At 39.4% G+C, this 26,860-nt stretch overlaps 1 protein-coding gene across 3 annotated transcripts in view; it reads right to left on the bottom strand.

Annotated features, from left to right (window-relative positions):
• Positions 1-1,229: 1,229 nt before the first annotated feature.
• The window catches only part of LOC143830140 (uncharacterized), a 68,071-nt gene continuing 42,440 nt past the window's right edge, over positions 1,230-26,860 (bottom strand). For all 3 annotated transcript variants that reach the window (XM_077322117.1, XM_077322116.1, XM_077322118.1), the window contains 8 exons: positions 15,856-26,622; positions 15,315-15,466; positions 13,919-14,078; positions 7,562-7,723; positions 4,234-4,331; positions 3,904-4,038; positions 2,920-3,034; positions 1,230-1,902 (listed from right to left, as the gene is read on the bottom strand). In XM_077322117.1, the coding sequence (XP_077178232.1) occupies positions 1,744-1,902; positions 2,920-3,034; positions 3,904-4,038; positions 4,234-4,331; positions 7,562-7,723; positions 13,919-14,078; positions 15,315-15,466; positions 15,856-26,622 (11,748 nt within the window). In that variant the 3' untranslated portion in view covers positions 1,230-1,743. The remainder of the gene's footprint in view (positions 1,903-2,919; positions 3,035-3,903; positions 4,039-4,233; positions 4,332-7,561; positions 7,724-13,918; positions 14,079-15,314; positions 15,467-15,855; positions 26,623-26,860) is intronic.

The raw sequence follows: 26,860 nt of genomic DNA on the forward strand, positions 1-26,860 counted from the left end.
GGTTTGGAGACCAAGACATATGAAGAAAGATTGGGGGAGCTTGGTCTGTTTAGCCTAGAGAGGAGACGGACTGAGAGAGGATCTGATAACCATCTTCAAGTATTTAAAAGGATACCATATGGAGGATGGAGCAGAATTGTTCTCTCTTGCCCCAAAGGGACAGACCAGAATGAATGGGATGAAATTAATTCAAAAGAAAATCCATCTAAACATCCGGAAGAATTTCCTGACAGAGTGGTGTCTCAGTGGAACAGGCTTCCTCGGGCTGTGGTGGGTTCTCCATCTTTGGAAATTTTTAAACAGAGGCTAGATAGCCATCTGACGGAGGCTGATTCTGTGAAGGCTAAGGGGTGGCAGGTTACAGTAGATCGCTAGGGATGTGAGTATCCTGCATAGTGCAGGGGGTTGGACTATATTTCAATACAGTATAGTGATCCATGTGTATTTCAATGAAGAGAAGATACACAAGTTGTATAATGATGTAATCATATGCATCCTCAATTTGCTTTATATTTTGACATAAGGTCAATGTTTCTGTAAGAATAAAATAATGTGCATGGAAAGGTAATGTAAAGGCTAGAACATTATGCTGTCTTAGTATTTTGCTTGCATGATGTTCTCTCTGATATTTGGACTGGAAAGCCTAAGAAAATATCAAGCCCATATTAAATAATATTACGTTTGCATTATGACATTTTAAAACATTTCAAATTCAGTAGAACTTTAAAAGCCCAGTCAAATATTCCAGGGTATAAGCTTTCATGAGTCAAAGCTCACTTTGTCATATACAAACTACCAGTCTGGAAAGCTTGTGCCCTGACCTTTTAAGGTGCTACTGGAGTCCAATTTCATTCTACATGGCTACCCAACTTGAAACTTTCTCTGCATAATAAATGTTTTATTTTGCCTACTCTAAAAAGGACCTCAGTTCAAAATAGAAATAATTTAGTCATAGTTTTCAGTATGAGAGGCAGACCTCTGCAAAATTTGTCAAGAGTTTCTTACTGAGATGTAGTGAATCAACCTTCTAATATCTGTCCATTGTGTCTTTTTTGTCACCTTTTACAATTTGTTACTGTCTTTTTGTGTGTCAAGACATGTCAAGAGATGTGTGTCAAGAGATGTCCAGAAGACATACAAATAAACACTTTAAAACACATGAATAATTTTTGTATCAAATTAATCACACACAGACCATGATAAATATTCAAGCAGTGATAAGAAAAAGCTATTGTTCTTAAGATTTTATTAAAGTTAAGAAACCCATTATATTCCAGCTTTTCTCCCTGTATTGCACTCTGTAAGCTTCTTGTTATAATCAAGAAGACAAGACACCCAAGAGAAGAGAATATTTTTTTCAAATTTATAATTCAACTCTGCTAAAATAAAATTTATATAGAAAAGATATCATTTACAGCCCATTCAGCAGTATTGTCATTATATATTCCCCAAAGAATATGAAACACCCCAAATTGCAGCATGTTCTTAGTAGTGTGTTTTGATAAGACAGTTATCTTTTTCTTTAGCAAATATAATATTCCATTGTTAAACAGCAATTCAACTCAACTTTGGAGAAACTGTAATGTACATTTTAAACTTCCTAAATAAGAAGTTCAAAAGCCACACACTACATTGAAAATATTTACAACTGTGTTCAGTGCATAGCGTAACAGCAGCTTGTGAAAAGTCCATTCTCTCACCATTATTGGCACACCATTATTTAGAAAGAAAAGTTCAGTGCATTTATAAGACGCCTGTTACACAGAGGAAAACGAGAAGATGTAGTACCACCAAATAACTAAGGAAGAGATAGCGGGATTTTGCTCTGGAGGTCAGCAGCTTGGAGCAGTAAAGACTTCGCCCCCGAATCCATCTCCGGAAAGAAAGGGCTCCTCCTTTCACCTGTTCAGAAAAGAAGTACAAAGTCTTATTAGACTGTATATAGTTTCCAACTGGATTCAGCAAGGACAAAAGGACAGTGTGAAGCAAGGCTCAGAAAGATTAATGAAGGATAGGCCTATCTGTGGCTATCAGTCATGGTGACTAAAGGGAATCTCCATGTTCACAGCCAGTCAATCTCTGAATCCCAGTGCCAGGAGGCAGCTCTTGGCATATATGCCCTGTGGTTAGCCCTCCAGAGTAAGTGTTTGGCCATTATTTAAGACAGGACTGTTCTTCTTGTGTTCTTAAGTACACTAAAATTATGCCAAAATTACAGAAAGCTTGAATCTGAGACTAAAAGAGTAAACTGCATAAATCCAGGGAGTGAGTTCATGGTGGAGAAGGTTTAGTAATTGGATCCTGATTAAATTTTTCACTGATGGAAAGTGTAATTTCTGTCAGTTTCCCCTTCCTGCTGCAAACATTCAGTTTGGCCCTCCCAAGGTCCTGCCTCCCGCAGGAGCAGCATTTCAGGAAGATCAGTGAACTGCAGAGGAAAGGGGAGAAATGGCAAAGTTCTTTTTCACGGATGAAAGGGCCTTCCATTAGCAGAAAATTTAGTCTCAATCTGGCAGCTAAACTGGGATCCCTTGGGTTAGAGTTTACTCTCTCAGCTGACATGCAAATATTAGTATGTGGCCAACAGGACAGCAACACAGTCCTTAACTTAGCTGAATCCTATCTAGGGCATCAATAGTGCTAAGTCAGTGGCTGTTGTTAGCTGCTTACCACAAATACACTGCTGGATAAAGCAATCTGATAGCACCACAGTTACGGATATCACCAGGGAAATGGGTTTAAGCATTCTGCTGTCTACTAATTCAGGCAATGATGACTGAACTACTAATTACCAATGTATCATGATGAAACCTCCTGTTTCAGCAAATTTCTTTAAATTAAAAAAAAAATCCAGATAGTCATTAAATCCTATTCACAATTAATTTAATGGAAATAATATCTCAGGATTTATAAACTTACCTTTCTAACCACAATATGTTCACTGGTATTGATGATCAGAGCATCTCTTTCCTCATCGGACTCCATCTGAATGGCATAGTCTCTAGTTGAGGACCTAAAACTACCCATTTCAAGCCTTAAAAGGGGAATTCAAAAAACACAAAAGCATTACAAAAATATCTACTCCTTGAAGCTATCTATTATCTGTCTATGCCGATCTTCCTGAATATTAGACAACTTGCTATTATCAAATGTACCAGTTTCCTTAGTTGAGTCAGATTCTGCAGCTTTTGTTCAGTACAATTTTATTAGTCTCTGAGTAATGCAGTTCCTTCTAACACTGACAGTCTAGCAGTCTGTCTTGATCACCCAACACATTGAACTGGTGATTTTAAACAGTAAAAATGCAGTTTAAAACAGAGGAAACTATGTAGATCTGATCAGAGGTCTCCTAATGACAAAATCAGAAATTGTAGACAAGCTTTCTTTCAAGACATCTTAGTTACATGTTCCTCTGAAATATGCAGCCACAGGAGAATGTTTAATGTATTCTAGAGTGTAATTCCACCTAGGTAAGAAAACAATGATGTCCAACAAAGCCTGTGACCAGCTTGCCCCATTAACTAATTTATCCCTTTAACCAAATTCTCTGCTAGTGTTCAGGAGGTTCCATGACAGATTAATAAGGGTAAAGGATCCCACAAAGTGAGTAAAGGTAAAGAAAAAAAAACTGACAACCATTGTGGTACACCATAATGCAACTGGGGAGAACTGATTTGTCTACACAAAACAAAATAGAAATCACACTTTGGGATCTGAACTCGCATGTAATCCATAGGAATGGATTTCTGTACCCAGTATGGCCACCTACAAATCTGAAGCCATTCCACTGTGGAGAAGTGAGGTGTTGCAACAAAAAAACCCCAAGGAACATTCTTTATAAATTGCTTCAATTACCCATTTTCTTTCTAGATCAGTCTGAGAGATGTTTTCAAACATAGCTACCTTTTTAATTGGTTCTCAGAGAGCCCAAGGTGTTCTTCTGCAGCTTGTCGCCTGTGCCTCTCTTCTGAGAGCGTTTCCATGAGTTGTGACAGAGTTTGTTGCACTGAATCATGTTGCAACTCCATCTCTGCAAGCCTAGAGCAAAAGCAGATTCTAAATAAATTCAAAGCAAAACTGGCTCAGCATTGCCACTCAAGTGAAAAATTAATATAGGTAGATAAAATTTAAATACACAGAGTTAGTTCTCTCTGAAGTGTACCGTATCAAGAAAAATGTGCTACATTTTACGGCATAAGAACAGAAAAAGGGCTGTCAACAAACAATCCTAACCTTTTCCTGAGTTCACTGAGTTCCATGTTATCTATTTCAACAAGGACAGCAGCTTTCTCCTGGGGAGCTCCTGGAGGGACTTCTGCTTGAGTTTCACCCTAAATACAGCAAATATCAATACCCTTCATGAGAAAAACATTCACTAATAACAGTTTAATTTCTTAGCAGAATTAACATGTCTTACACTACACACGCACACCAGCTCTATTTGTTAAACTAAAAAAGAAACTGAGAAAGGAAGTCTGAAACAATTATGAGGAGATTTTTCAACAGTAAAAGAACATTCACCAACATGCACATATTCAGACACAATAGGGTCAACTCGTCACTTCTTGTCTCTCTTGCATGCATGCTCTCTGCCTGCCTTAACCAAGGTTAAGAGTAAACACAGCTATCAGTCATGGTTAATCTCAACCAGACTCCCACTTAACCAAAGTTTACTAACTACCTGGCAACCTGAGGAACTGGATTAGCTTTAACTATGCCTAACTGTGCTGATTTAAGCAAGTATAGGAGATTCCACTAAAAAAAATATCAAGGATATATTACTATAAAAATCAGAAGTCTATCTTTAAAAAGTGACTTGACTCCATCATCAGAAAGAACAAGACCCTAAAGTCTTCAAAGAGATTTCGACACACTTTTTTAAAAATTCATGCAAATAATATACCACCCTTCACTGTGAGGTAGCCTTCTCTGAAGGCCACAATGGTCTGCTTTATAGTTATTATATTACAAGTTATTATATTACAATTATATTATATTATATTATATTACAACCAGTTATTATATTACAAGTAGTGAAGCCTATTGCGTTCTGTAATGCAATGGATGCTAGCTCATGGTTTTTTGTGGGTTTAGTGCCTCACTTTGAAGCTTGCAACCCTAAGGGGAGGTCTCTCTGTGCACAGCAGTCTTGTGCCTAGTCAGGTTTATGCACACCTAGGTAGTGTGGAATTCCAGAACATGAACTTGCACCAATCTAGCAACCTTACCTCCTCTCTGCAATATTTCCTTCATCTGAAATAGGTCAGGAGTGCTATATGCCCGGTTAAGTGACTGCGGAGGCATTATACACTTTTGAGGCCCCACCTCCAAAACTCAAGGAATATTTGCAACCCAAAAATGGCCAACCTCCAGGTGGGGCCTGGTGATCGCCTGGAATTGCTGTTCATCACCAGACTATAAAGATCAGCTCCCCAGGCGAAAATGGCTGCTTTGGAGGGGTGACTGTGTAGCATTGTACCTCACTGAGATTTAGGGATGCCAGTCTCCAGGTAGGGTCTGAGGATCCCCTGGAAGTACAGCTCATTTCCAGGTAGTTAGGCTGAAGGGAAAGCTCTTCCCCCACACATGCGACCCTTCAAAAGGAATGCCTGTGGCCACAGACATCCCTTGGCTAGCACAGTCTGTTGCTTGGCTGGTGATGTCTGCCCTTCTGAAGCCTGAGGCCTACTGTAGTCCCTGTTGTTTGCAAAGCCAAGTCATTGCATAATAAAAGTCTCATTGTCTACTTTCCTGTAAAGCTAACTCCATTTAAAATTCTGGGCTGCTTCTGCCTTTGAGTTCATCGGACCTTCCTCGCAAATAATGATTTTTATTTACCAGGCCAAGCCTGAGAAAAGTCACTTCAGTTCCTAGGTCACTCCAGCCATTTACAATTTCAGGCTGTAAATATTCTTTATTCAGATCTTCCTGTACTTTTCAGACATGCAGGACCCATGTTGGTCTGTCTGTCAGTTTGTACCCCAAAATACAAACAGTTGCTTGTAAGGGCTAGCCAAAACCCGTAGCCCAGGCAGGGCACGCCTGCACCATTCCACCCCAACCTCAGCCTGCAAGCCTCTACCATCATCACTACTATTGCTGCTAATCTCTAGATCAGTGGTCCCCAACCTGCGGGCCGCGGCCCGGTGCCGGGCCGCGAAGGCCATGGCGCCAGGCCGCGGCTCCCTCTCCCCGCCCGCCCCCGCAGTAAAAAACTTCCCAGGCTGCAAGCTTGCGGCCCGGGAAGCTTCTTACTGCGGGAGGGCGGGGAGAGTGAATCAGGGCCGGGTCACGCATCGTGCATGCGTGGCCCGTGCGGGTGCGGCCCGATGAGAGGGCGTGGCCCGTGCAGGCGCGGCCCAATGCGCGGGCGTGGTCTGCCCGATGCCCTGCCAGTCCCCAGCCTCAGAAAGGTTGGGGATCACTGCTCTAGATTATAATCAGCTCTGCAAGCAAAAATGGCTACACTGGAGGGTCGACTCCAAGGCATTATACCATTTTAAGGCCCTCCTCCAAACTTCCAGGAATATATCCAACCCAGTGGTTGCCAACCTCCAGGTGAGGCCTGGAATGCTCCTGAATTATACTTCAGATTATAAAGATCAGCTTCCCAGGCAAAAATAGATGCTTTGGATGGTAGATAGGGTTGTTGTACAGAAGAAACACCTAAGGCTTCCCATGCAGGTTGTTGTGGAGATGAAACACTTGAGGCCTACTGCACAGGGTTGTTGTGCAGATGAAACAGGATGCAAAAGAACCTCTGCAACAGCATCCAGTTTCATGTGCACAACAACCTTGCCTGGTAGACCTCAAATGTTCAGAGAGTTAAGAGACACGCATGGCTTGGCTGCCTTTTCCCTCCAGCAGCGAGGCTGGCTACATCAGTAGCCTTCCTGTCAGCCCGCAGTTAGGCAGAAGGGGAAACCTTTCTCCCCTCAAAAGGAAAGTATGCCCATGCCCTCAGACTCTCCTGCGTTGCTCTCAGAAACACATCCATCCCCTCAGTCAGGGGCTGTTAGAAGCTCCCTTCACAGCAGGCCTGGAGGAGGGGGTGAAGAATCCTGAGCAAGAGCAGCAATTGGCCCTGGGGGAGGGGACATTCCACCAATAGGCATCTTTGGAACCTTCATCATGTTGTAAGAAGTATGAATCACTCTTTATGTATATAGATAACAAGATATAGTTTAAGCTTTTCTACCAGCAACATGTGCAGGTTGTTTTTACAGAGCATATACAGCTCATCTTGTAGACATAAGCACTGGGAAAAATTATTCTAGAAAATTTCAACCTGGTTATATACAAGGTTTTCCAGTTCCTCTATCTCTCCTAGAAAATGACACACTTTCTTAGCATAAAGGACATATCTGAGCATGCACAAAGAGTTTCCAGTTCTGCTTTTTCTGCCTAGAAGCTTCCTGTCTTATGTATCAATCTGATGACCTGGCAGAGATCCTGCAGATCTTCAGAAACTAATTCAAACCTGGCTCTGTACCTAGGAGGGCTCCCCATGAGGACTGCCTCACAGACAATAATACCAAAGTAATTATCTGTGCTTTCTTACCTCAGTAGTACCCTGAGCAGAAATCTGTATTTGATATTCTCTTTCAAGTTGCATGTAACGATTCTGCAGATCAGTGTAACGGAGTTGGTTATCCCGCAAAGTTTGGGACATCATTTTCAGCTGAGCAGACAATACAGCATTTTCTTCAACTGACTGCAATACCTGCAACAATTTGGCTTGTGTAAATATCACTGTGCAACTGCTTTTTCAAAGGAGGTTACCTGAACATTCATTAACAAGTTTGTGCATCCACTATAGCAGGGGTAGTCAACCTGTGGTCGTCCAGATGTTCACGGACTACAATTCCCATGAGCCCCTGCCAGCAAATTTAAAGTACATAAAATGAACAATTTCAGCTCACTACTTTACCGATTGTTGTCCTAATAAACATATTGTAAGTATAGTATAGTAAGTATTGTAAGTATAGGGGCTTTTCTGTACGCCATAAATTTAGTGTCATAACTCTCCAAAGACGCTATATTCCGGGTGCTCCACATGACAGTTGCCAACCTCCCACGTCAGGCCAGCAAACTGCTCACTATATCCGCCATTTTAACTAACCAGTTAGTTAAAATGGACTCCCCCCAGATCCATTTGCCAGAAGTTTGGAAGCCATGGCTGGATGGCTTAAGCAGAGTCGCCTGAAACTCAACCCCTCCAAGACGGAGGTCCTGTGGTTCAGGGCGAGGGAGGCAGCTCAGGAAGCGCGCCTGCCCACCTTGGCCGGGACGCAACTGACTATCGTGTCCCAAGCCAGGAATCTGGGAGTGACCTTAGACGCCTCACTGACTCTGGAGGCTCAGGTCAAGAAGATAGAGGGCCAGGCTGTTTTTCATCTTTGCCAGGCTCGGCTACTAGCGCCCTACCAGTCTCCCGACCACCTGGCCACAGTGATCCATGCGACAGTCACCTCCAGAATAGATTTCTTAATATTTAAAAGTATTTAAAGGCTCGTGATTTCATAAGGGGTGGTGTTCAAAAAGCACTATGCGTCTATGCGTAGGCGTTTAAACGGAGAAGTATTAATTAAAAAAATTAATGGGCATTGCAGGACCTTTAAAACATGGAGAAAGGGGCTTGGCTGCCTAGCTTGATTGACAGGCAGAAGAGAGTCACGTATAAATTGCATTGCTCTCTTCAGCCATTTCCAGCAGCAATTGTGGAGGGTGAGAAGTGAGACAGCAAAAAGGTGAGGAGTGGCCAGGAGGCGCGATAATATTTAGCACTACGTCATCCAGCTGGTGTAATGCTATTTTTACTGATGTGCAGAAATGTCCTAGATGTTACTATCTACAGAACACCATTTATCTAGAAATTACTTCTTCTGTACCTTTGAAAGTATTTGGTGAAATCATGTATCTCACCTTACTACCCCCTCCAGGTGCATCATTGGCTATGGGGTATATATGGTCATATAACGTGCAAATGTTTAACAAACTTAAAAAATATATTAAAAATAATTAACTCCCAGCCATTCAGGAAACCCTTCCAGGGCCATTAAGAAACCCCAGGGTTTCATGAAACCCTGGTTGAGAAAGCCTGCTCTAATCCCTTAGGCAAAGCACTTACACACAAAAGCTTCTGGATCTAGCAATACTGCATGCACCTTCAATATTTCCAATGCAGTGTTAGTTTAAACACTTTTCAAACACTTGGTATCATTAGCCCATTGACTTGCAAGGTATGGAGAGCATGAAGTAACATAATTCAGTTTTGTCTACTTCTCAGTGGATAAGGGAATATTATTAAAGTTAATTTTGTATGCCCAAACTTGGATACTGGATGGGAGTGAGAAATTACATGCCCAGGATCCATTTGCATGGGTGGTTTCCTATCCAGTTGAGGTTAGGCATGTGGAAACCTGTTTATACCCTTATATAGTGCTGTTGATTAGATTGAGGTATTTATGTGGACCTAAATAAAAACATTTAATTTTATTTGTTTATTTCCTGTATTTGTTTATACCCTAACATTCTATTAAAATAAAGAAAAACTCTTGAGATGGCTTGCAGCCATTTTAACTATAACATGAAAACTGTAGATGATGATGGGAACTATAAAACAGTTCTCATTTTCCAAAAGAATCCTTTTTGGTATACCTTAAATCGTTTTGATCTCCCTCTTCCTTACTGGACGACCTGTCTGATTGAAAAGTGTGGCCATGTGAATCATTCTTGTTTTCTCAAAATGCTTCTTGTTAGTTCCTCACTCCATTCCAGTACTGGAGCTGGAATGGGATTGGAAGCAGGCCTTTGATTCAACACCCCCTCTATTCCTTTCACCAAGGGTGGAGTGAGCATGCTCTGAAAAACTGAATGCAAGAGGGGCGCTTAAATTCCCAGAATCTCATAAGATTAAAAATAGAAATTTAGAGACCCCATTGATAAAACCATTTTGTTACACAATCACACTCAAAAAAATATTTGTTTTATAGTTCTGGAAGTGGTAAAACAACACAGGTATAATCTTTCAGATATATCAACAAATGTGAAACAGAGAGAAGCAGCTTACATCTATAAAATTGGAACTTTAACACCTCATGGTCTCAATCATGACAATGAATTAGCTGAATTTATTTAAATTTAAGTGATGAGATGCAGCTGTGAACTTGCTTCAAATTGGCCACATTCTGAGTTGCTGCAATGATTAGTGAACACTTAAATAACATTATACTTGGGTAAGATCTTCCTCCAGAGTCTATTTTTTGAATATTAGTAAAAGGATGGTAGAGTTATATTAAAACACTTTATGATCTGATGAACTATAATGAGCACAGGAAGAGCATGCTAGCTTTGTGTTAATATACAATATTGAATATTAAAAATACTGAATATAACTTTTCTGTTAAGTAAAAATGCTATTTTGTTTTTCAGCTGAAGAAGCAAAAAATTTTGAAACCAATATGTAATACCAGCATATTGGTACTGATAATAAATGTTGTAGAAAAAGGGAAGTTTTAAATTTTTTTCTCAGCCAAACTGACTTGTTCCCATTGGAATTCTGGTACCACATTTTTAAAAATTCATTCTTCTCCCACACAATCAATATACCTCAACATTAGTCTACACAGACAGTTTTAAAAAATATTTAGATACCCACCTTTCTCCCATGCATCCCACTATCCAAGGTAACTACAATGTAAAAGTAATTCCAGATACATGGGACAGCCACTAAAAAGCCTAAGTCTTTGGAAGAATGTGGGGGATTGATAAAACAAAACATTGGAATTTACCTGAAAGTTTCTTCTCTTCAATGGAGCTAAGTCATCCAAGCTGGTTAGGTCACACCTCCGCACACTCAGGTAGGACTATGCAAATTTGGGGAGAGGGCTATTGGAGAAACCCTCCAGCTGCATCCGAGCCCTGCTGCAAATGTTCATTGCATGTGTCTTTCATGTTTCTCATGCTGAGATCTTATTTCTTGGCTTCCTTCCCTTTCTCTATCTTTTCCTTGTTAAAAATCTTTTTTTTTTTTGGGTGGGGGGGAGGGAACAGATTACTTTGCTCCACTGAAGAGAAGAAATCTTCAGGTAAGTTCCAATGTTTCACTCTTCTTCATTCAAGATGGTTAGCTTTATCCAAGCTGTAATTCCTGTGGTTTATGTCTTCACCACCTACTTCAGGACCATTCTAGAAGAAAGACCTTTGCCAGATGTGTGCAAGTCCTGCCTCCAAGGTGTACTAGGTCCTTCAAGGAGCACACGTGGCTCTCTGGGCTACTGATGAGAAAACTATGTGCTTGTAGGATCTCCACTGTCATTCCCTTGAATTTCATAGATGTCAGTGTATCCTTATAAGAATGCCATCTAGCTGAGATACACATGGATTCCCCTCTGTCACACATCCACCCGACTGTCACAGATCTTCCACCAAAACCACCGTGACCTTGGTGAACACTCTTAGGGTTTAAAGGTAAAGGTAAAGGTATCCCCTGTGCAAGCACTGAGTCATGTCTGACCCTTGGGGTGATGCCCTCTAGCGTTTTCATGGCAGACTCAATACGGGGTGGTTTGCCAGTGCCTTCCCCAGTCATTACCGTTTACCCCCCAGCAAGCTGGGTACTCATTTTACCGACCTCGGAAGGATGGAAGGCTGAGTCAACCTTGAGCCGGCTGCTGGGATTGAACTCCCAGCCTCATGGGCAAAGCTTTCAGACAGCTGCCTTACCACTCTGCGCCACAAGAGGCTCTTGCGCCACAAGAGCCTAAACTCTAAATTCTTAGGGTTTAGGAGAGGCTAAAGAGCAGGGCTCTGTATTGGTGCCCTTGATCAAAGAAAAAGAGAAATTACTTGGAATCTGGATGCACAGGGATTTGAAGGTCCCTGAGATCTAGAGAGTTCAGCATGACTTCTTTTTGCAGTACTTGTAGGATGTGGCATAGGGCACAGCATTCCACAGCATTCGCCTTTTCACCCAGCTGTTGAGACTTTTTAGGTTTATTAATGCTCTCTAGTCCCTGGATCTCTTGGAAACCGTGAAAAGGACTGAGAAGCTCCCTTGAACTGTCCATTTGCAGGGACCTCTTCTAATGTGCCGCTTTGAGTCAAGTGCTGGCTTGCTTGATTTAACAGGAAGGGTCTCTCCTGAGATCTTGGGGCTGAGGCTGGAAAGCATCAGAGGCAAATTCTGGCACTGTCTTCACCTTGAGCAGGTACCTCCTAATATTAAGTGGGTTTATGTCCAGATTCTACAGCAGATCAGGACTATGGCACATATAAAACTCGAGAACACTGCCAATGCTGATTGCCAGGGTTGCTGCCTCATTCTTTCTGCCCACTGAGTTCTTTAGGTCATTCTCCTTAGATAGCACAGCCTCAGAGTGCAGGACCACCATCAGTGCATCCACTAGAGGCACCTTAAGGTCCTTCACAGCACCCTCAGGTAATGTATAGAACTTCTTGGCAATAGCCGTTAATGAACTGCAACTGCTCCTCAGTGCCACTGCAGGCTTGACCTACTTGGGCTGGTAATGGTGAGAGCTCCCATCCTGGATAATGCTGAAGGGTCAGGAGAAAAAGCAGAAGCCCTCGCACAGCAGACCTTGCCAGGCTCTACTGTCCAGTCTTGTGGCCACTGGCCAGCTTGTGCCTACTCTTTGTTGTTCTGTGCAGCTAGGAGGCAGTAATCTGAAGCTTTGGGTCACCCTTCTCACATAGCCAATCTTGCCACATCTGGTAAGCTCTCTGCAGCCACATTCCTGCCTCCGAAACCTCAGTTGGTGGGTCCACTCCCTGGCTTCCTTCTTCCCCTTTCCAGTCACTGTTGTTGGTCTCTTTGCTGCTGCTGCTAAAGGAGCACCTCTCACTGGCCCCTGTTTCACTTTCACAGTCCTAGGTGCTAACAGGCTGAGGTTTCCCCAATAGTTCTCTTTGTCCTCTTTTTCTTCTTTTGTTTTGGGCTTTAAAAAGTCTTCTTAAGGATGTCTGAAGTTTTCTAAAACTTCCTACGGCTTGGAGCAGAGCTGTAGCCTTCTACCTAAATAGTAAGGATGGAGGGTCAAGCCTATGGGCTGGAGGGTCAGCCTATGACCACTCAAACTGGAGGGTCAGCCTACGATCTCTCCAATAAGGCCCACATAAAATCTGCATAGCCCTACCTGAGCAAGAAGAGGTGTGACATGACCAGGTTGAATGACTTCTCCCCACTGAAGGAGAAACCAATGAAAAAATTTAAGTCTATGGAATAATGTGGAAGACTGATAGTAAGAGATGAGAGCTAATGCACAGGAACATACACACATGTATGTAGGCCCCAGGTAACAAAGGACCTTAAAGGTGAGCACAAACACATTTTTTGGACTTGGAAGCTAATTGGCATCCAGTGATGCAACGTAAGAAAAGAGTAACATGGTCACAGCAATGAACTGCTGTACCTTATACCAGCTCTAATTTCCAGATCATCTTCAAGGTCAGGCTCATGCAAAGCATGTTACAGTTATATTACCTACAGGTACTGAAGTATGAATCAGCATACCTCTGGGTTTAGCTTCCTAATCAGATTCAGCTGGAAAAAGCATTTTTTGTTGTTCTCATGGAAACCTGTTTCTGGTTTTAGCAAGACTCCAAATCTCTTAACAGAGTCAACAAAATGTGGTATACTAATAATGATAGGAAGAACAATCCCATTTAAAGCACTGGCTCTTTCTGCCAACATCAACTTCTGTCTTCAACTTCAGTTTGTTATACAACATAGATTAAAAACTAGCTAGAGAAGGAATGATAAGTTTATTTTAAGGATCATTTGAGTACTGCTTGCCACTCAAAGCTGTTATTAACTTTAAATTTGAAACATAAAACATTATCTGCATTGGAAATGTTTAAAAGTTATTGGAGCAGGTTTTTTAGTTGGTTGTATTACCTTCGTTGAGTGAACACTGCCAGCAGACCCAGATCCCTGAGGTTCCATTTCACAATGCACTCTCTGCAGTTCTGCAATCTGTCTGTCTTTCTCTGCAATAGTTGCCCGGAACTGATTTTGAAGTGCCCGAGATTCTGCCAGCAGAAGATTTTTTTCCCTCCTAGATATAAAAATATTACAACTGTGTTGAATAAAACTCTCCCCTGGCCCAAAAGAGGTATGTCTGGCCTCAAGAGAGCCAGTTTGGTGTAGTGGTTAGGAGTGCAGAGTTCTAATCTGGCATGCCGGGTTCGATTCTGCGCTCTCCCACATGCAACCAGCTGGGCGACCTTGGGCTCAGCACTAATAAAGCTGTTCTGACCGGGCAGTGATATCAGGGCTCTCTCAGCCTCACCCACCCCACAGGGTGTCTGTTGTGGGGAGAGGAAAGCGGAGGTAAGCCGCTTTGAGCCTCCTTTGGGTAGGGAAAAGCGGCATATAAGAACCAACTCTTCTTCTTCTTCAACCAGGACCAGAGTCTTTTTATTCCTGGCCCTGGCCTGGTGGAATGAGCTCCTGGAAAAGCTGAGGGCCCTGTTGGAACTAAACCTTCAGGGCCTGTAAAACAGAGCTCTTCTGCCAGGCATTTGGTTGGGGCCAATGAACCTCTAGAGTCTAGACAACATAACTAAACACATATAGGCACCTCCCCCATGGAAAAGCCAAGACATTCTGATAGTTCTAGTTTGCCCATACAGCTGTATGTTTGATTGTTTTAAAATGTTTTTAATAATTTTAACAATTGTTTGTAATTTATTTATTGTGCTGTTTTATCTTATATTGGAAGCTGCCCCATGCCGAGAATAAATTTAAAAAATTAAATATATTGGCATTCTAATAGTTTTTAAAATAATGATTAGGGTTTTACTGGTCACAAGTTTGAAGAGATGTCATGTACTGTAACATACAGCTCATCAAAATAACAATACATCAATTACAAGGCAATGCATAAGGGCATGCACAGCACTGGTCTGTTATGCAACTGGTAAGACAGAATAAATGCAAGTTTTTTGGTTTATATGAGTAATTTCCATATTACATTCCTAACCTGGAAAAATATTTATACCAGGTGCATCACCAAGTATAGTTTTGCCAGGAATACCTGCTGTTTGCCTTACTCGTGGTAACATTACAGCAGTGGTGGTAAACCACTATCTCCTATTCCCTGCCCCCAAGAGAAACCTCATATTTTTCAAAATACCAAGGCTTTAATACAGATCAATACTGAACTTCTGATGAACTCCACAAACCAACCACAATGAGGCTTACAAGGAAAAAAAAAAGAGAAAAAGCTCTCATTCACACATGGGAAAATGGATACACAAGATCCTTTACTGCCCATACTTAAACATTTTACCGTAATCCAATTAATTCACTCTGGTATGAGATTCTTTCTTTCTCAGATTCTTCTTGAAAAACCTTTGTCTGGTTCAAGTCTCTCTCAAGATCATAAACTTTGGATTTTAGATCTGATATCTCAGCCGTTGCAGGACTAGCTCCTTCTTTAGCCTACAGGAGAAGAAACTGATTAAGAAAACAAACACTAAAGGGCTTATCTCTATATAGTTTCAGAAACTGACAGTGCAACAATAAAACATTTTCAAACTTAATGTTTGAAGTTGCATGCTAAGCACCTTCAGATAAAATCAAACACCCTTGGGCCCTCCAAAAAGGCTAAGCTGCAGCTCATGAAACCTGTTTAGCCAAAAGCAGTGTGCAATGGGGGATGTACTTAGGACAAGAATTGGGTGAGACTGAGTGAAAGCATTGCCTGAAACCAGCATTTAATCTCAATGTAGAAACAGTTACTTAGTGTGCTGTTTCAAATATTAAATTTTCGGAAGTTAAAAAATTAATCTTTATTACTACTGTAAGACAACACACCTATTAAAACTTACCAGTATCTCCCTATCCATCTGAAGAGTCTCCAAATTATCTTTAAAAGAACTAATCTCACGTATGTAGTTAGAAGGTATGGAACTTGAACTCATGCCCTGTTTTGCTTCGTGAACTATTCTGAGTTTATTGAGTTCCTGGAGAAGTCTGTCTCTATCATCTTGAAGACTGGCCATAGCCTTGGAAAAGGCATCAATCTGCTGACTATAATTCTGGCACTCAGACGAAAGCCTGTTAACTTCAAGGTGTTGAGTATTTAATGTCTTGCACAGGTTTCCAATTTCCTCAGTTAACTGTTCAAGGGTGATGTTTTTAGTTTCTTCTGATGCCTGATTCAAAACAGCATTTTCTTTGAGCAAATGGAAAACATTTGATTGGATACCGTTAAGCTCACTTTCAAGTCTGTCTGCTCTGCTTTTTTCAGACCTGATTTCAGAGGTATATCTGCTTTGAAGTACCTTGAAGTCCTCAATTAACTGATCCCTGTCACTTTGGAGGGCTGTCATAGCTTTTCCAAAAGACTCAATTTGAGACTTCAGTTCTTTATTCTGACTCTGAAGGTCCAATATCTGCTTTTCTGCCAATGCATTCTCTGGCAAACAAGCTTCACGTTCTAGAGATGAAGCAGTTGTATAATGCCTGTCATCAAGAATGACTGCATTTTTATCAGTTACTTGCTGGAATAGTTCTAATTGTTTCTCATGTGTTTCTTCAAGTTGCTGACTGAAGATGTGTCCTCTCTTCTGATGAAATCCATCACCTTCCTGAGGAAGAAATTGCTCTCTGGATTCAGAAGCCAACCTCTCTTTATTTATTGATGCTACGAGAACTTCTAAGTCATGAGCCTTTGCTGTTAATTTCTCATTTTCCAACCTTAGGGACAGTATGATCTCCTCCTGCACTTCCACTGTCAGCTTCATTTCTTTTAGTTTTTTCTGAAGCTCAGTTTTTTCCTGTTCAAGACACTTAATGCTTTCCAGTTTTTGTGCAAGTAATTCTTTCAACTGGTGGTCTTTCAAGGATAAAACTTGGTTCAGGTCTTCCCTATATTTTGTGAGTTGTGCCATTAGCATGGCATTTTCAGAATGAAGATCATCTACTTGATTCAGAAGCTTCCTTATTTCTTGTTTCAAAGCTTGGCTTTCATTCATACTGTCAGCTACAAGGTTCTCTTTCTCATTTAAAATTGTCTGATGCTCTCGCTCTAAATCTTTCAACTTAGAAAGCAAGGAATCTCGGTTATACTGAAGAGATGACATGGACTTTTTAAAGGCATCAATTTCACTGACCATCTCGGCTCTGTCTTGAACAGCTTTGTCAGCTTTCAACTGCACAATTTTCAGGTCATTCTGTAGCCTCTGATAAATTTCATCAGATTGCTTTTTGGCTATTTGCAGAACCTTTACCTGCTGTTCACACTCAGCAACTTGCTGTCTGTTCTGAGTCTGTATTTGAGCTAGATAGGCAGAAATTTCTGTGTCCTTTGATGAAATGAGAAGAGAAATTTCTGTATCTTTCTTATTCAGCATGACCTTCATTTGTTCACAAATGGAAACTTGTTTTTGCAACTCAGCTTGGAGCTCACTTTTCTCCAAAAGGAGCTGTTGTACTTCCTGTTCTTTTTGTGTACATTTTTTTTGCAGGGCTTCCATCTCTTTTTCTAGAATATCATTATCTTTTATGAGATGGTTAAAAGAATTTTTCTCCTTTATCAGTGCCTGAAGAGAATCTTCTTTTGATTGGAGAACATTTTCTAGTTCACGCTGATTGTTCTGAAGAATGGCATTTTCTTCCTTCATTCTGGAAAGGTTTTCTACTGAAGTTTGCACCTCAGAACATTTGCACTCCAGTTCCTGAATCTTAGTAACTTTTGCCTTTATTGCCTCTTGTAACAATGCTATTGTTTTATTGCTGGCATCTATCTGTCGCTGTTTATTTTCAATAGCTTCTTTAAACTGCATTTCCCATGATTTCATTTCACCAACGACCCTGTCACGGTCATTTTGAAGGGAAGACATACATTTAGCAAAAGCAGCTAATCTAGCTAAGGCATCATTTAGCTTGGCCTGAAGATTCTTGTTATGAGAATCCATCATGCCAAGTTCTTCTTGCAGCTTATGGTGTTCACCATGGATGTGCTCTTTCTCTTGTTGAAGGGCATTGTATTTTTCTTCTATGCTTAAAGATTCTTTTTGGCAAGCTGCTTTCAGCTGTTGAAGGTCAATTGCCAATTGTCTGACATACTCCTCTTTTTGATGTAATATTTGGTTCTCTTTCTTTTTAAGTTCTTTTTTATTATGTATGTTTTCAGCAGCTAGAAGCTCTATTTCAGCCCTAGACTCCTCAAGCAAAGTTTTCTGTGAAGACAGTTTTATAGTTAGTTTCTGGATCTCTTCATCTGATTTGGAAAGTTTTTCCACTGTATTGTTTACGTATTTCTCTAATTTTTCACTTTTTGATTGCTGAAGTTTCACTGATTTTTCCAAGTCTAGAATCATCTCCTGGTATTTAATAGAATCTTTTTGTAACTGGTTGATCTCTTGTTGTTTTTCTTTTAAAAGTTCTTGCAACTCTTTGGTTTTGTTCTTCGTCCCATTATTGTCTCTCTGAGCAGATTTCACTTTTTCTTCAAATACTCTCACCAGATACAGATGCTGTTCTTCTTTCTCTCTAATCACACTGCTCTTCTCCACTTTTAAATCTTCCAACTGCTGCACAAGCGAACTGTTTTGTACCTGCATTGCTTTTATTTGGTCAGTTGTCTTATCTAGTTTTTTCATGTGCTTGAGTAACTCTGTCTCCAAAAATTCTCTCTCATTTTTCATTTTATTAGCTGTTTCTTGAACATTTTCCAATTCTTCCTGAAGCAGACATTTGTCATCTTCTAGTATCTTAATTCTCTCACTCAGGCTTACTGTGTCCTGACTAAGCCTTTTATAATTATCATTCTTTAACTTTGATAAACAGATTTCTTTCTGGTACAGCAATTCCTCCAAATCCTTTAACCTCTCTGAAATAAGTTTATTCTCTTGTTTTAAGATCAGTACACTTTTCTTTTTCTCTGATATCCCTTCAATTAATAAATGGATATGCTTTAATAATGGCTCTCTCTCAATATCACTAAACTCAGACTGCACATCAAACTCATCCAATTCCAGTGTATGGAGATCCTTCAAAGCAGCTTTTATTAGATTGAAATCCTTACAGAGAGTCTCATTTTCATTCTGAGTTTTTGCTAATGTTTGCTTTAAGGCCTCCAACATTTCTTTTAATTGCTCATTTTCCTCTGTTAGTTGCTTATTCTCAACAGCCTTTTCTTGATATGCTTCCAAATGTGACTGATTATCAGATGTCCATCTTTCTGATTCAGCATTCAGTTCATCAATTCTTCTCTGTTTCGATTCAACAAGCTGTTTTAGTTGGTCACTGACATGTGCATTTTCAGCAGCTGCCTTTTGAAGCAACTTCTTAAGTTGCTGTTTTTCATATTCGAGTTCACTTGCTTGATGAAGAGCATCTTGCTTTTCTTTTCTTGTAAGATCAATCACTTGCCTCATTTCTGCTATTTTACTACTAATATTCTCATAAGCCTGTAGCAAAGACTCATATTCCTGTTTTAATTCATTATGTTTTGCTTTCCAACCTGTCAATTCAACTGTCTGAGAATCTTTCAAAGAATTCATCTGAAAAGAAAAAGCCTCCTTTTCTTGGACTATAGTCTCCATGGTAGATTTAAGGCTTTCACACGCAGCACTCAAATTTTCATTTTCAACTAATAACCTAGCATTTTCTGTCACAACAGTTTCATTCTCTTTATACACTGAAGAAGTAGCAGTCATATCTTGCTTTTCTCTGCTCAAGTCAGACACAATATTTTCGAGGGCTTGAGTCTTATTAATCAATTCTTTGCTTTGTGTCATTAGCAAGTCCACTTTATCTTTCAATATTTTATTTTCTTTCAGAGCTTCTTTACGTGATATTAAAGCAGCCTGGAGTTTTCTTTGGAGAAGCTCCATGGTTTTTTCTGCAGCAGAATACTTCTGTTCTTGTGGCTGATGGTCATCTCCATTTTTGCGTTTTTCTATCAGTTCCTGGGTGACATCTCGCGACTGACATGAGATGTCTTTTTCTTGAACCCTGTTCTGCATCTGATTGCCCGAACGCAAGCATACAGCTTCCATGTTGTTTACTCTTCTACTTTCCACACATACTTCAACAATTCCTCCTTCATTAGACGCTGGTAAATGTTTCTCATGCAGCCGATTTAGTTCCATTGATAATTTTTTATTTTCTTCACAGCTGTGCCTTAACTCTTCTTTTATACTTAGTAATTCTGTATTTGATTTCTCTAATTTGCTGGCATACTCTTCTCTTTCATGTTTCATTTTCTCAAATACCATTTTGAAATGTTCTGTTTCTTCCTGGCTTTCCTGTAAACTTTGCTGCAACTGAGAAATTTCTTTCATTATTTCCTTTCCATGACCAAATTGGCCTTTAAGATCTTTAAGAGAATGATGTATATACTGAATCTCTTCACTTCTCTCTGCAATTTGTGTGTTGGCTTGTTGAATATCATGTTTCAAGCTTTCAATTTCTTCCTTACTGATCAGCTTATCTTCCCTTTTTTTAAGAAGAATATCCTGTTCATTATCCACACTTTCAACCACAGTTTTCTTAACTTCCATCAATTCATTTTCATGTGTTTTCTGTTGGTGCTGAAATTGACCTCTTTCAGTTGGCATACTGTTTTCGTTTTCTTCATAATTCTGGTTCAGATGTTCTCTAGTGTTCTTCAGGTTTACTGTAGTCTCTAAATTCCACTCACATTCCAACAGCTTTTCTTGTAATTCTTCTTTGAAGTCTTTGTTTTCTTCCACAAGACTGGTGTACCTACTGTGGAGGCCCAATAACTCAGCCTCTTTCACAGCCACCCTCTTTTCTGATTTTTCTACCACAGTATGATCCTTCATGTTTAGCTCCACTGAACCCAGTATTTTATGTTCCATATTTTCATTGCAAGGAACATCTGTAACAATTTCCATCTCTTTCTTTAGAGAACATAAAAGCAACCAATTAGATTCAAATTCTTTACACTTCATCTGATGAATCTCCTGGAGTGCACTGTGTTCTTTTTTTAACAGTTCATAGTTCTTACTTAGTTGATCAAAATCTGCTAGCAGCTTAGCATGCGCATCCCTTTCTTTCTGAATTTTTTTAGTGCTCTCCTTACGGGCAACAAGCAATGCTTGAAGTTTCTTTTGCAGGATTTTCTTCTCCCTCTGCAACTGATCAACTTGATTAATTTCAGTTGGAAGATAAGTGGTGTCAGTACAAGAGCCTTCAGCATTAAAGGTCTCTTCTGCCTCATTTGTTTCCTTTAATGTTTCTTCTTTCTTTGCTAGTTCGGCTTTGAGATTTTCTATAGCCGAGACAAGCTGAGAACATTCCATTCCATATGTGATCTCTCTCTCATTGAGCACAGACCGCAACTGTTCAATCAGAGCCTCTTTCTCCTGTAGAGATATCACATTCTTATTGTTTTGTTCAGCAATGACATCTTTGAGTTCTGTAACATTCTTCTGGAGTTGTTCCAAAAGGAGCACCTTAGCAGTCAACATTTCACTTATGTTTTTTATCTGGGCATCTTTTGCTATCGATTGTTCTTTTAGGACTTCAAGTTGTGCTTCAAGAGCTTTGTTTCGGACTTCAGCACATTTACCCTGCTTCATTAATGTATCAATTTGCTCCAGTAAATCTTTTGATTTTTTTATTTCCCTTTCTAGTGCCTCTTGTCCATTCTCCTCAAGCTTTTCAATCCTCTGAATTAAGTCCTTCCTTATTACCAAAGCTGCCTGAAGTTTCTTTTTCAAATTCTCTTTTTCCTGAAGAAATTTTTCCAGAGTAAAATTTAACTGCTCCTTCTCACTCATTAAATCTTTAATTACAGCATCGTTGTTGCCAAGCACAAACTGAGAGTTTTCAAGTTCTTTCTTACATTCATCAAGCTGTTGTGATAATGTATTTTTCTCATTGATAGCACTGCTCTCAGTGACTTCCAGTTGTTCCAGTTTGGAAATAAGTATATTTTTCTCTTCAGAAAATTTTACCATTTCATTAGACATGGATTCCATGACCTGTGTAACTGAGCAATCCTTCTCTTTTAATTGCTGGCTTAGGGAAGAAATTAAATCCTTCTGCTGGTTAGTTTGGGAAGTTAAATTTTCTATCACTTGGTTTTTGCATTCTACTTCTTCTAAAAGTTTTTCTATTCTCTGACAGTCAGTATTTATTATCTTCTGTGCATTTTCAAGTTCTTCTTGTGATATAACAATCTTTTCTTGAAGCAAAATAACCTCCTCCTTCATGTTTGTTAATGCACTTTCCCTTTCTCCACAGACTGACTGCTGTGTATAAAATGCCTCCTTGTCAGGACACAGTTCCGTTAACAGATGTGCAGTCTCAGAGTGGTGAGCATCTTTACCCTTCTCAACGTCAATCTCCATCAATTCTTTCTCTTGCTTCAGGGACTGCATGCTTTTTAGCTGATTATTTAGCTCATCTAGTTCCTTGGTTCTGTCTAAAAGGGTCTTTTGCAGCACCACTGCTTCACTTTCTTCATTGAGAATTCTAGTTATCAGGGGAGATAATTTTTCTAGTAGAGTCGTACTTTCAGTTATTTGCTGATCATCAATACAATCACTGTCTTTGATGAAATACCTACTACTTGATAACACAGACAGAAGTTCAGACATCTCTTTTTTAATCAGGTCCCGTTCTTGACATACAGATTGAATCTGATCATGTTTTGATTTTATTTCCCTTTCTAAATTGCTCAGTTGTTCAAGATTAATTGCATTTTGCTGAGTTGCCCTATCAAGTTCTGTCACCCGTCTGTTTTCTGACTCACGGAGACTTTGTTCTAGTTTTTCAACCTTAAACTTTAATTCACCAACCTCTTCACCCTTCACACTAACCTGCATCAGCAATTGTTCTTTCTCATGCTTCAGCTGCGAGGTAATAGCATCTATTTGTAGCTGTGATTTATTTTCTTGATATTCTTGTACTTCTTTACATTTCTCCTGCAACTGCTTCTTCAACATAACCAGGTCTTTGTTTTCTATACTTAGTTTTTCAATGTTCTCCAGTAAAAGAGTTTTGTCCTTAATTAACAAATCAATCTGCTGTTGTAGTTTTTCTATTGAAAGTGTATGGTTATGGCACTCTTGAGAGGATTTAGAATGTAAAATGCTGAGCTCAGAATCTAAGAACTCAATCTGCTTTGCCTGCTCAGTGCATTTCTCCTGTATAACCTGAAGAGCTACATCCCTTTGTTGTACAGTTAACTTCCACAGGTCCACTGCTTCTAGTGCTTTCTGGTATTCTGATTTTGCAGAATCTAGATCAGTTGTCAAAGAGTCCATTTTCTTCTGGCTAAGTGCAATACTTTCATCCTTCTCTTGCAACAATTTTTTTAAGCAAGTGGCCTTTTCCCCCAGTTCTTCTCTAAGCAACTCAATCTCATTAGTAAGAGCATGAACATTGCTTTCTGCTAGATGCACACTGACATCTTTCTGGTCTAACGAACTAAGTAATCCAGCTATAAACTCTTCTTTTTTATCCAAGGTAGCACTAAGGTCATTTTTTTGTTCATACTGAGCAGCAAATTTGTCTTGCAAAGACAAGAAAGCATTTTCTTTTTCTTGTGCTAATTCTTTTAACTTTTGGATTTCCTGAGTGAGTTCATTAATTTGACTGTAAAGCTGAGAAATCAGCTGAATTTTTTCCTCTTTTATATAGAGCTCCTCTCTTAACTTATTAATTAGACTGGTATTATCTAAAAGAGAAGCTTTTCCCATCAGTGTCTCGCCAATATCATTTATCATTTTTTTCTGATCCCTTATTTCTTTTTTTAGATTCAACTTCAGTTCTTCTGCATCTATAGCTTGCTTCCTCAAAGTCTCACACTCAATCTGTATGTCTTGAAGTTCAGTCTTTAATTTACTGTTAAGCAATGAAGTATTATGTAATACAAATTCTTTTTCAAAAACATCTGCTTTCAGTTGTTCTATTTCAGAGGTTGTTGACTCTACCAGTTTCTGGTGCATACAGGAAGACTCAGAAATGTGAGCTTGCAGATTAATACATTCTTCCTCCTTCTGTTTTAAGAAGTCATCTTTCTGTATCATTGACTTATTTAATTCTTCTATCTTTTCTATCATAGCTTTATGCTGGTTTTGAAGATCAGAAATTATTTCCATATTCTCAGCTAGTTGAACTCTAAGCAAATCAGACTCCTCACATTTATCTTTAAGCAATTTTAATTCTTGTTCTTGCTTTTTAAGTTTACCTTCTTTGCCTTGCACTTCCTGCTGAAGCTGACGAGCTTCACAATTTAAAACCTGGACCTGACTCTGCAAATCTGAAATCATCTGCAAATATTGATTTTCTCCGGCATCCTTGTTTTCCTTCATTTGCTGAATAAAAACATCTTTCTGAGAAATAAGAGCATCTTTATCCTGAATACTACTTTTTAATGTTTCTGTTTCAGTGACCAGATTATCAATTTGGCCCTTCAAGGCTAAAATACTATGGCCTTGCTGTGACAGCTCTGCACTTAAGGCAGCTGTTTCGTCACATTTTTTCATTAAGGAAGCCTTGACTATTTCAATATCAGTTTTAAATTTTTCATCTTCCAATTTCAGTATATGAGCTTCATGCTTCAGGGACATAATTTCACTCTGATGCTGTATCAACTGATGCTGAAGAGCATCACATTCACTTGACTTTGTACTGCAAATAGCCAAAACACTGTCCTTTTCACATTTCAAACCATCTATTTCTTTGTCTAATAATGCTAGTTGATCATTTAATGCTGCACACTCCTCAGTTTTCTTTGCAATCTGCCTGTGAAGATTCTCCAACTCTAGTTCTTGAGACTGTAGAGCAGGATCTTTTTCTTCAATCTGCTGAGACAACTGCATGACATCACCCTGAAGCCTTTCTATTTGCTTCTCTAACTCTGTCATACTGACTTGATTTTCTTCTATTTGTTTAAGAAAGGCATCATTAAGCACTGTCTTTTCTTCTAAACATTTACATTTTACTTTTACATCCATTTCTATGTCTTGAATATGCTTCTCCAATGACAATATTCTTCCTTCTTCCTGACCAAGTTGTTGGACCACTTTATTATATTCTGACTCTTTCTGACTTAGCATCACTTCTTTCTCCAGCTCTCTGTCTTTAGCACTCTTCAGCTGAGTGATGTATGACTGAATTTCGTCTTCTAACTGTTTTGTCATCTCCCTGCTTTTCAATAGCTGATCAGTCAACTGACTGCACTCTTTTTCTTTTTCTAGCAGATTCTCAGCAACGGAATTTTCTTTCTGTTTGATAAGGTCTGCCAGTTCATCAACCTTGTTCCTTAAAGTCTCTTTATCACAGCTGACCTCCGAAAGCCTTTTTTGGAATTCCAGAGTACTGTCAGACAACTTGCTGTCCATCTCTGCCAAGGTCTGAGCACGCTTCAGCAGTTCACATTCTTTAACATCTAGTAATTTTGACAAACTTTCATTCTCACTGATGAGCTGCTGCTTTTCCTTCTCCATGGTATGCCTCTCATTCCTAAGAACATCGTTAGCTTTGAGTTGATCAACAACCTCTTTTTCTTTCTGCTCAAGAACTGCTTTCAACTGCTTACTGGCTAGAGTGTTGTTTTCTATTTCTGATTTCATCTTATTAATTATTTCCTGCTTTTTATGTAACTCACTATTGAGTTCTTCCCACTGTTTCTCTTTGGCATCCAGATCTCCAGCTAACTTAAGCATTTCTTTTTCCTTTTGCTGCTCCAATACTTTTATTGTATCTTGCAATAAAATTATAAACTCTGATTTTTCTTGTAAAGACCTCTTGGTGATTTCTAGATGTTCGGAATGTTCAGCAAGCTGTCTGGATAGATTAGCCAATTCTTCATCTTTCTTGGCATTTTCTAAAATTAGTTGATTATATAAATCCTTCACACATTTCAATTCATTCACAAAACCTTGCTCTTTGTTCTCTCTCTCTTCTAGCAAAGTACATAGTTTCTCCTTTGCAGAAATATGTTCATCAAGTTGGGATTTGAGATAATCTGTTTCCTCCCTGTATTTTCTTTCAGCTTCTTGCAACTTTTCTGCTGATTTACTTACTTGTTCTTTAAGCAATTTAATTTGTGACTCACATTCTATGAGCTTGCTGTTATATGTTACATCTCGGGTCTTGATGTCAGAATGAAGATTTTTAATTGTTTTGCTGGTCTCTTGGATTTGCTGCACAAGCTCTTCATTTTCTTTGGTTTTAGCCACATTCTCAGCTTTCATCTTTGTCATCTCTGATTCTATTGCATCAAACTGTTTGGAAAGCGCTGAAATTTTTGTGCTTGCATCTTTCATGTCTGCTGTTTGTACATCTTTCAACAACTGGGCTTCCCTTTCAGCTTTGGTCCGTGCTTCTTCCATCTCTCGTACTTCATCCTCTTTGCACTGGATCTGGCATTTCAGAATATTAATCTGTTCAGAATATTCAGTCATACTGGAAGAAAGAGAAGAAATTTCTTTGTCTTTCTCAAGTAAAACTTCTTTTAGATTGTCAATTTCTCTTTCACGTCTCTGAAGGTCTTGAATGAGTTGAGATCTTTCATCCAAATGGCTTGTATTCAATCTGTCAAGTTCTTCATTTGTCTGATCAAGATCAAGCTGTATTGCTTCCATGGCAGCATCCTGCTTCAAGATCTAAACACAAAAATATGAATGCCAAAAAAATTAAAACCTTCAACAACTGTTGCTAATATCTCAATAGAATGGGGTTTTCTTCTTTTGAACAACTGCTTATCCCCCAATGTTTCTGAACGTCATTTAAATTTTAAAATCAATTTGTAGCGAGGCATAAAGGGTTACTAATCAAGAAAAAGTGACACAAGCCATACTGGGCACAAATTATTAATCCGTTTGTAATAACAAATAAAAGAGT

Source organism: Paroedura picta, chromosome 2, assembly GCF_049243985.1.
Source record: "Paroedura picta isolate Pp20150507F chromosome 2, Ppicta_v3.0, whole genome shotgun sequence".
Lineage (NCBI taxonomy): Eukaryota > Metazoa > Chordata > Lepidosauria > Squamata > Gekkonidae > Paroedura > Paroedura picta.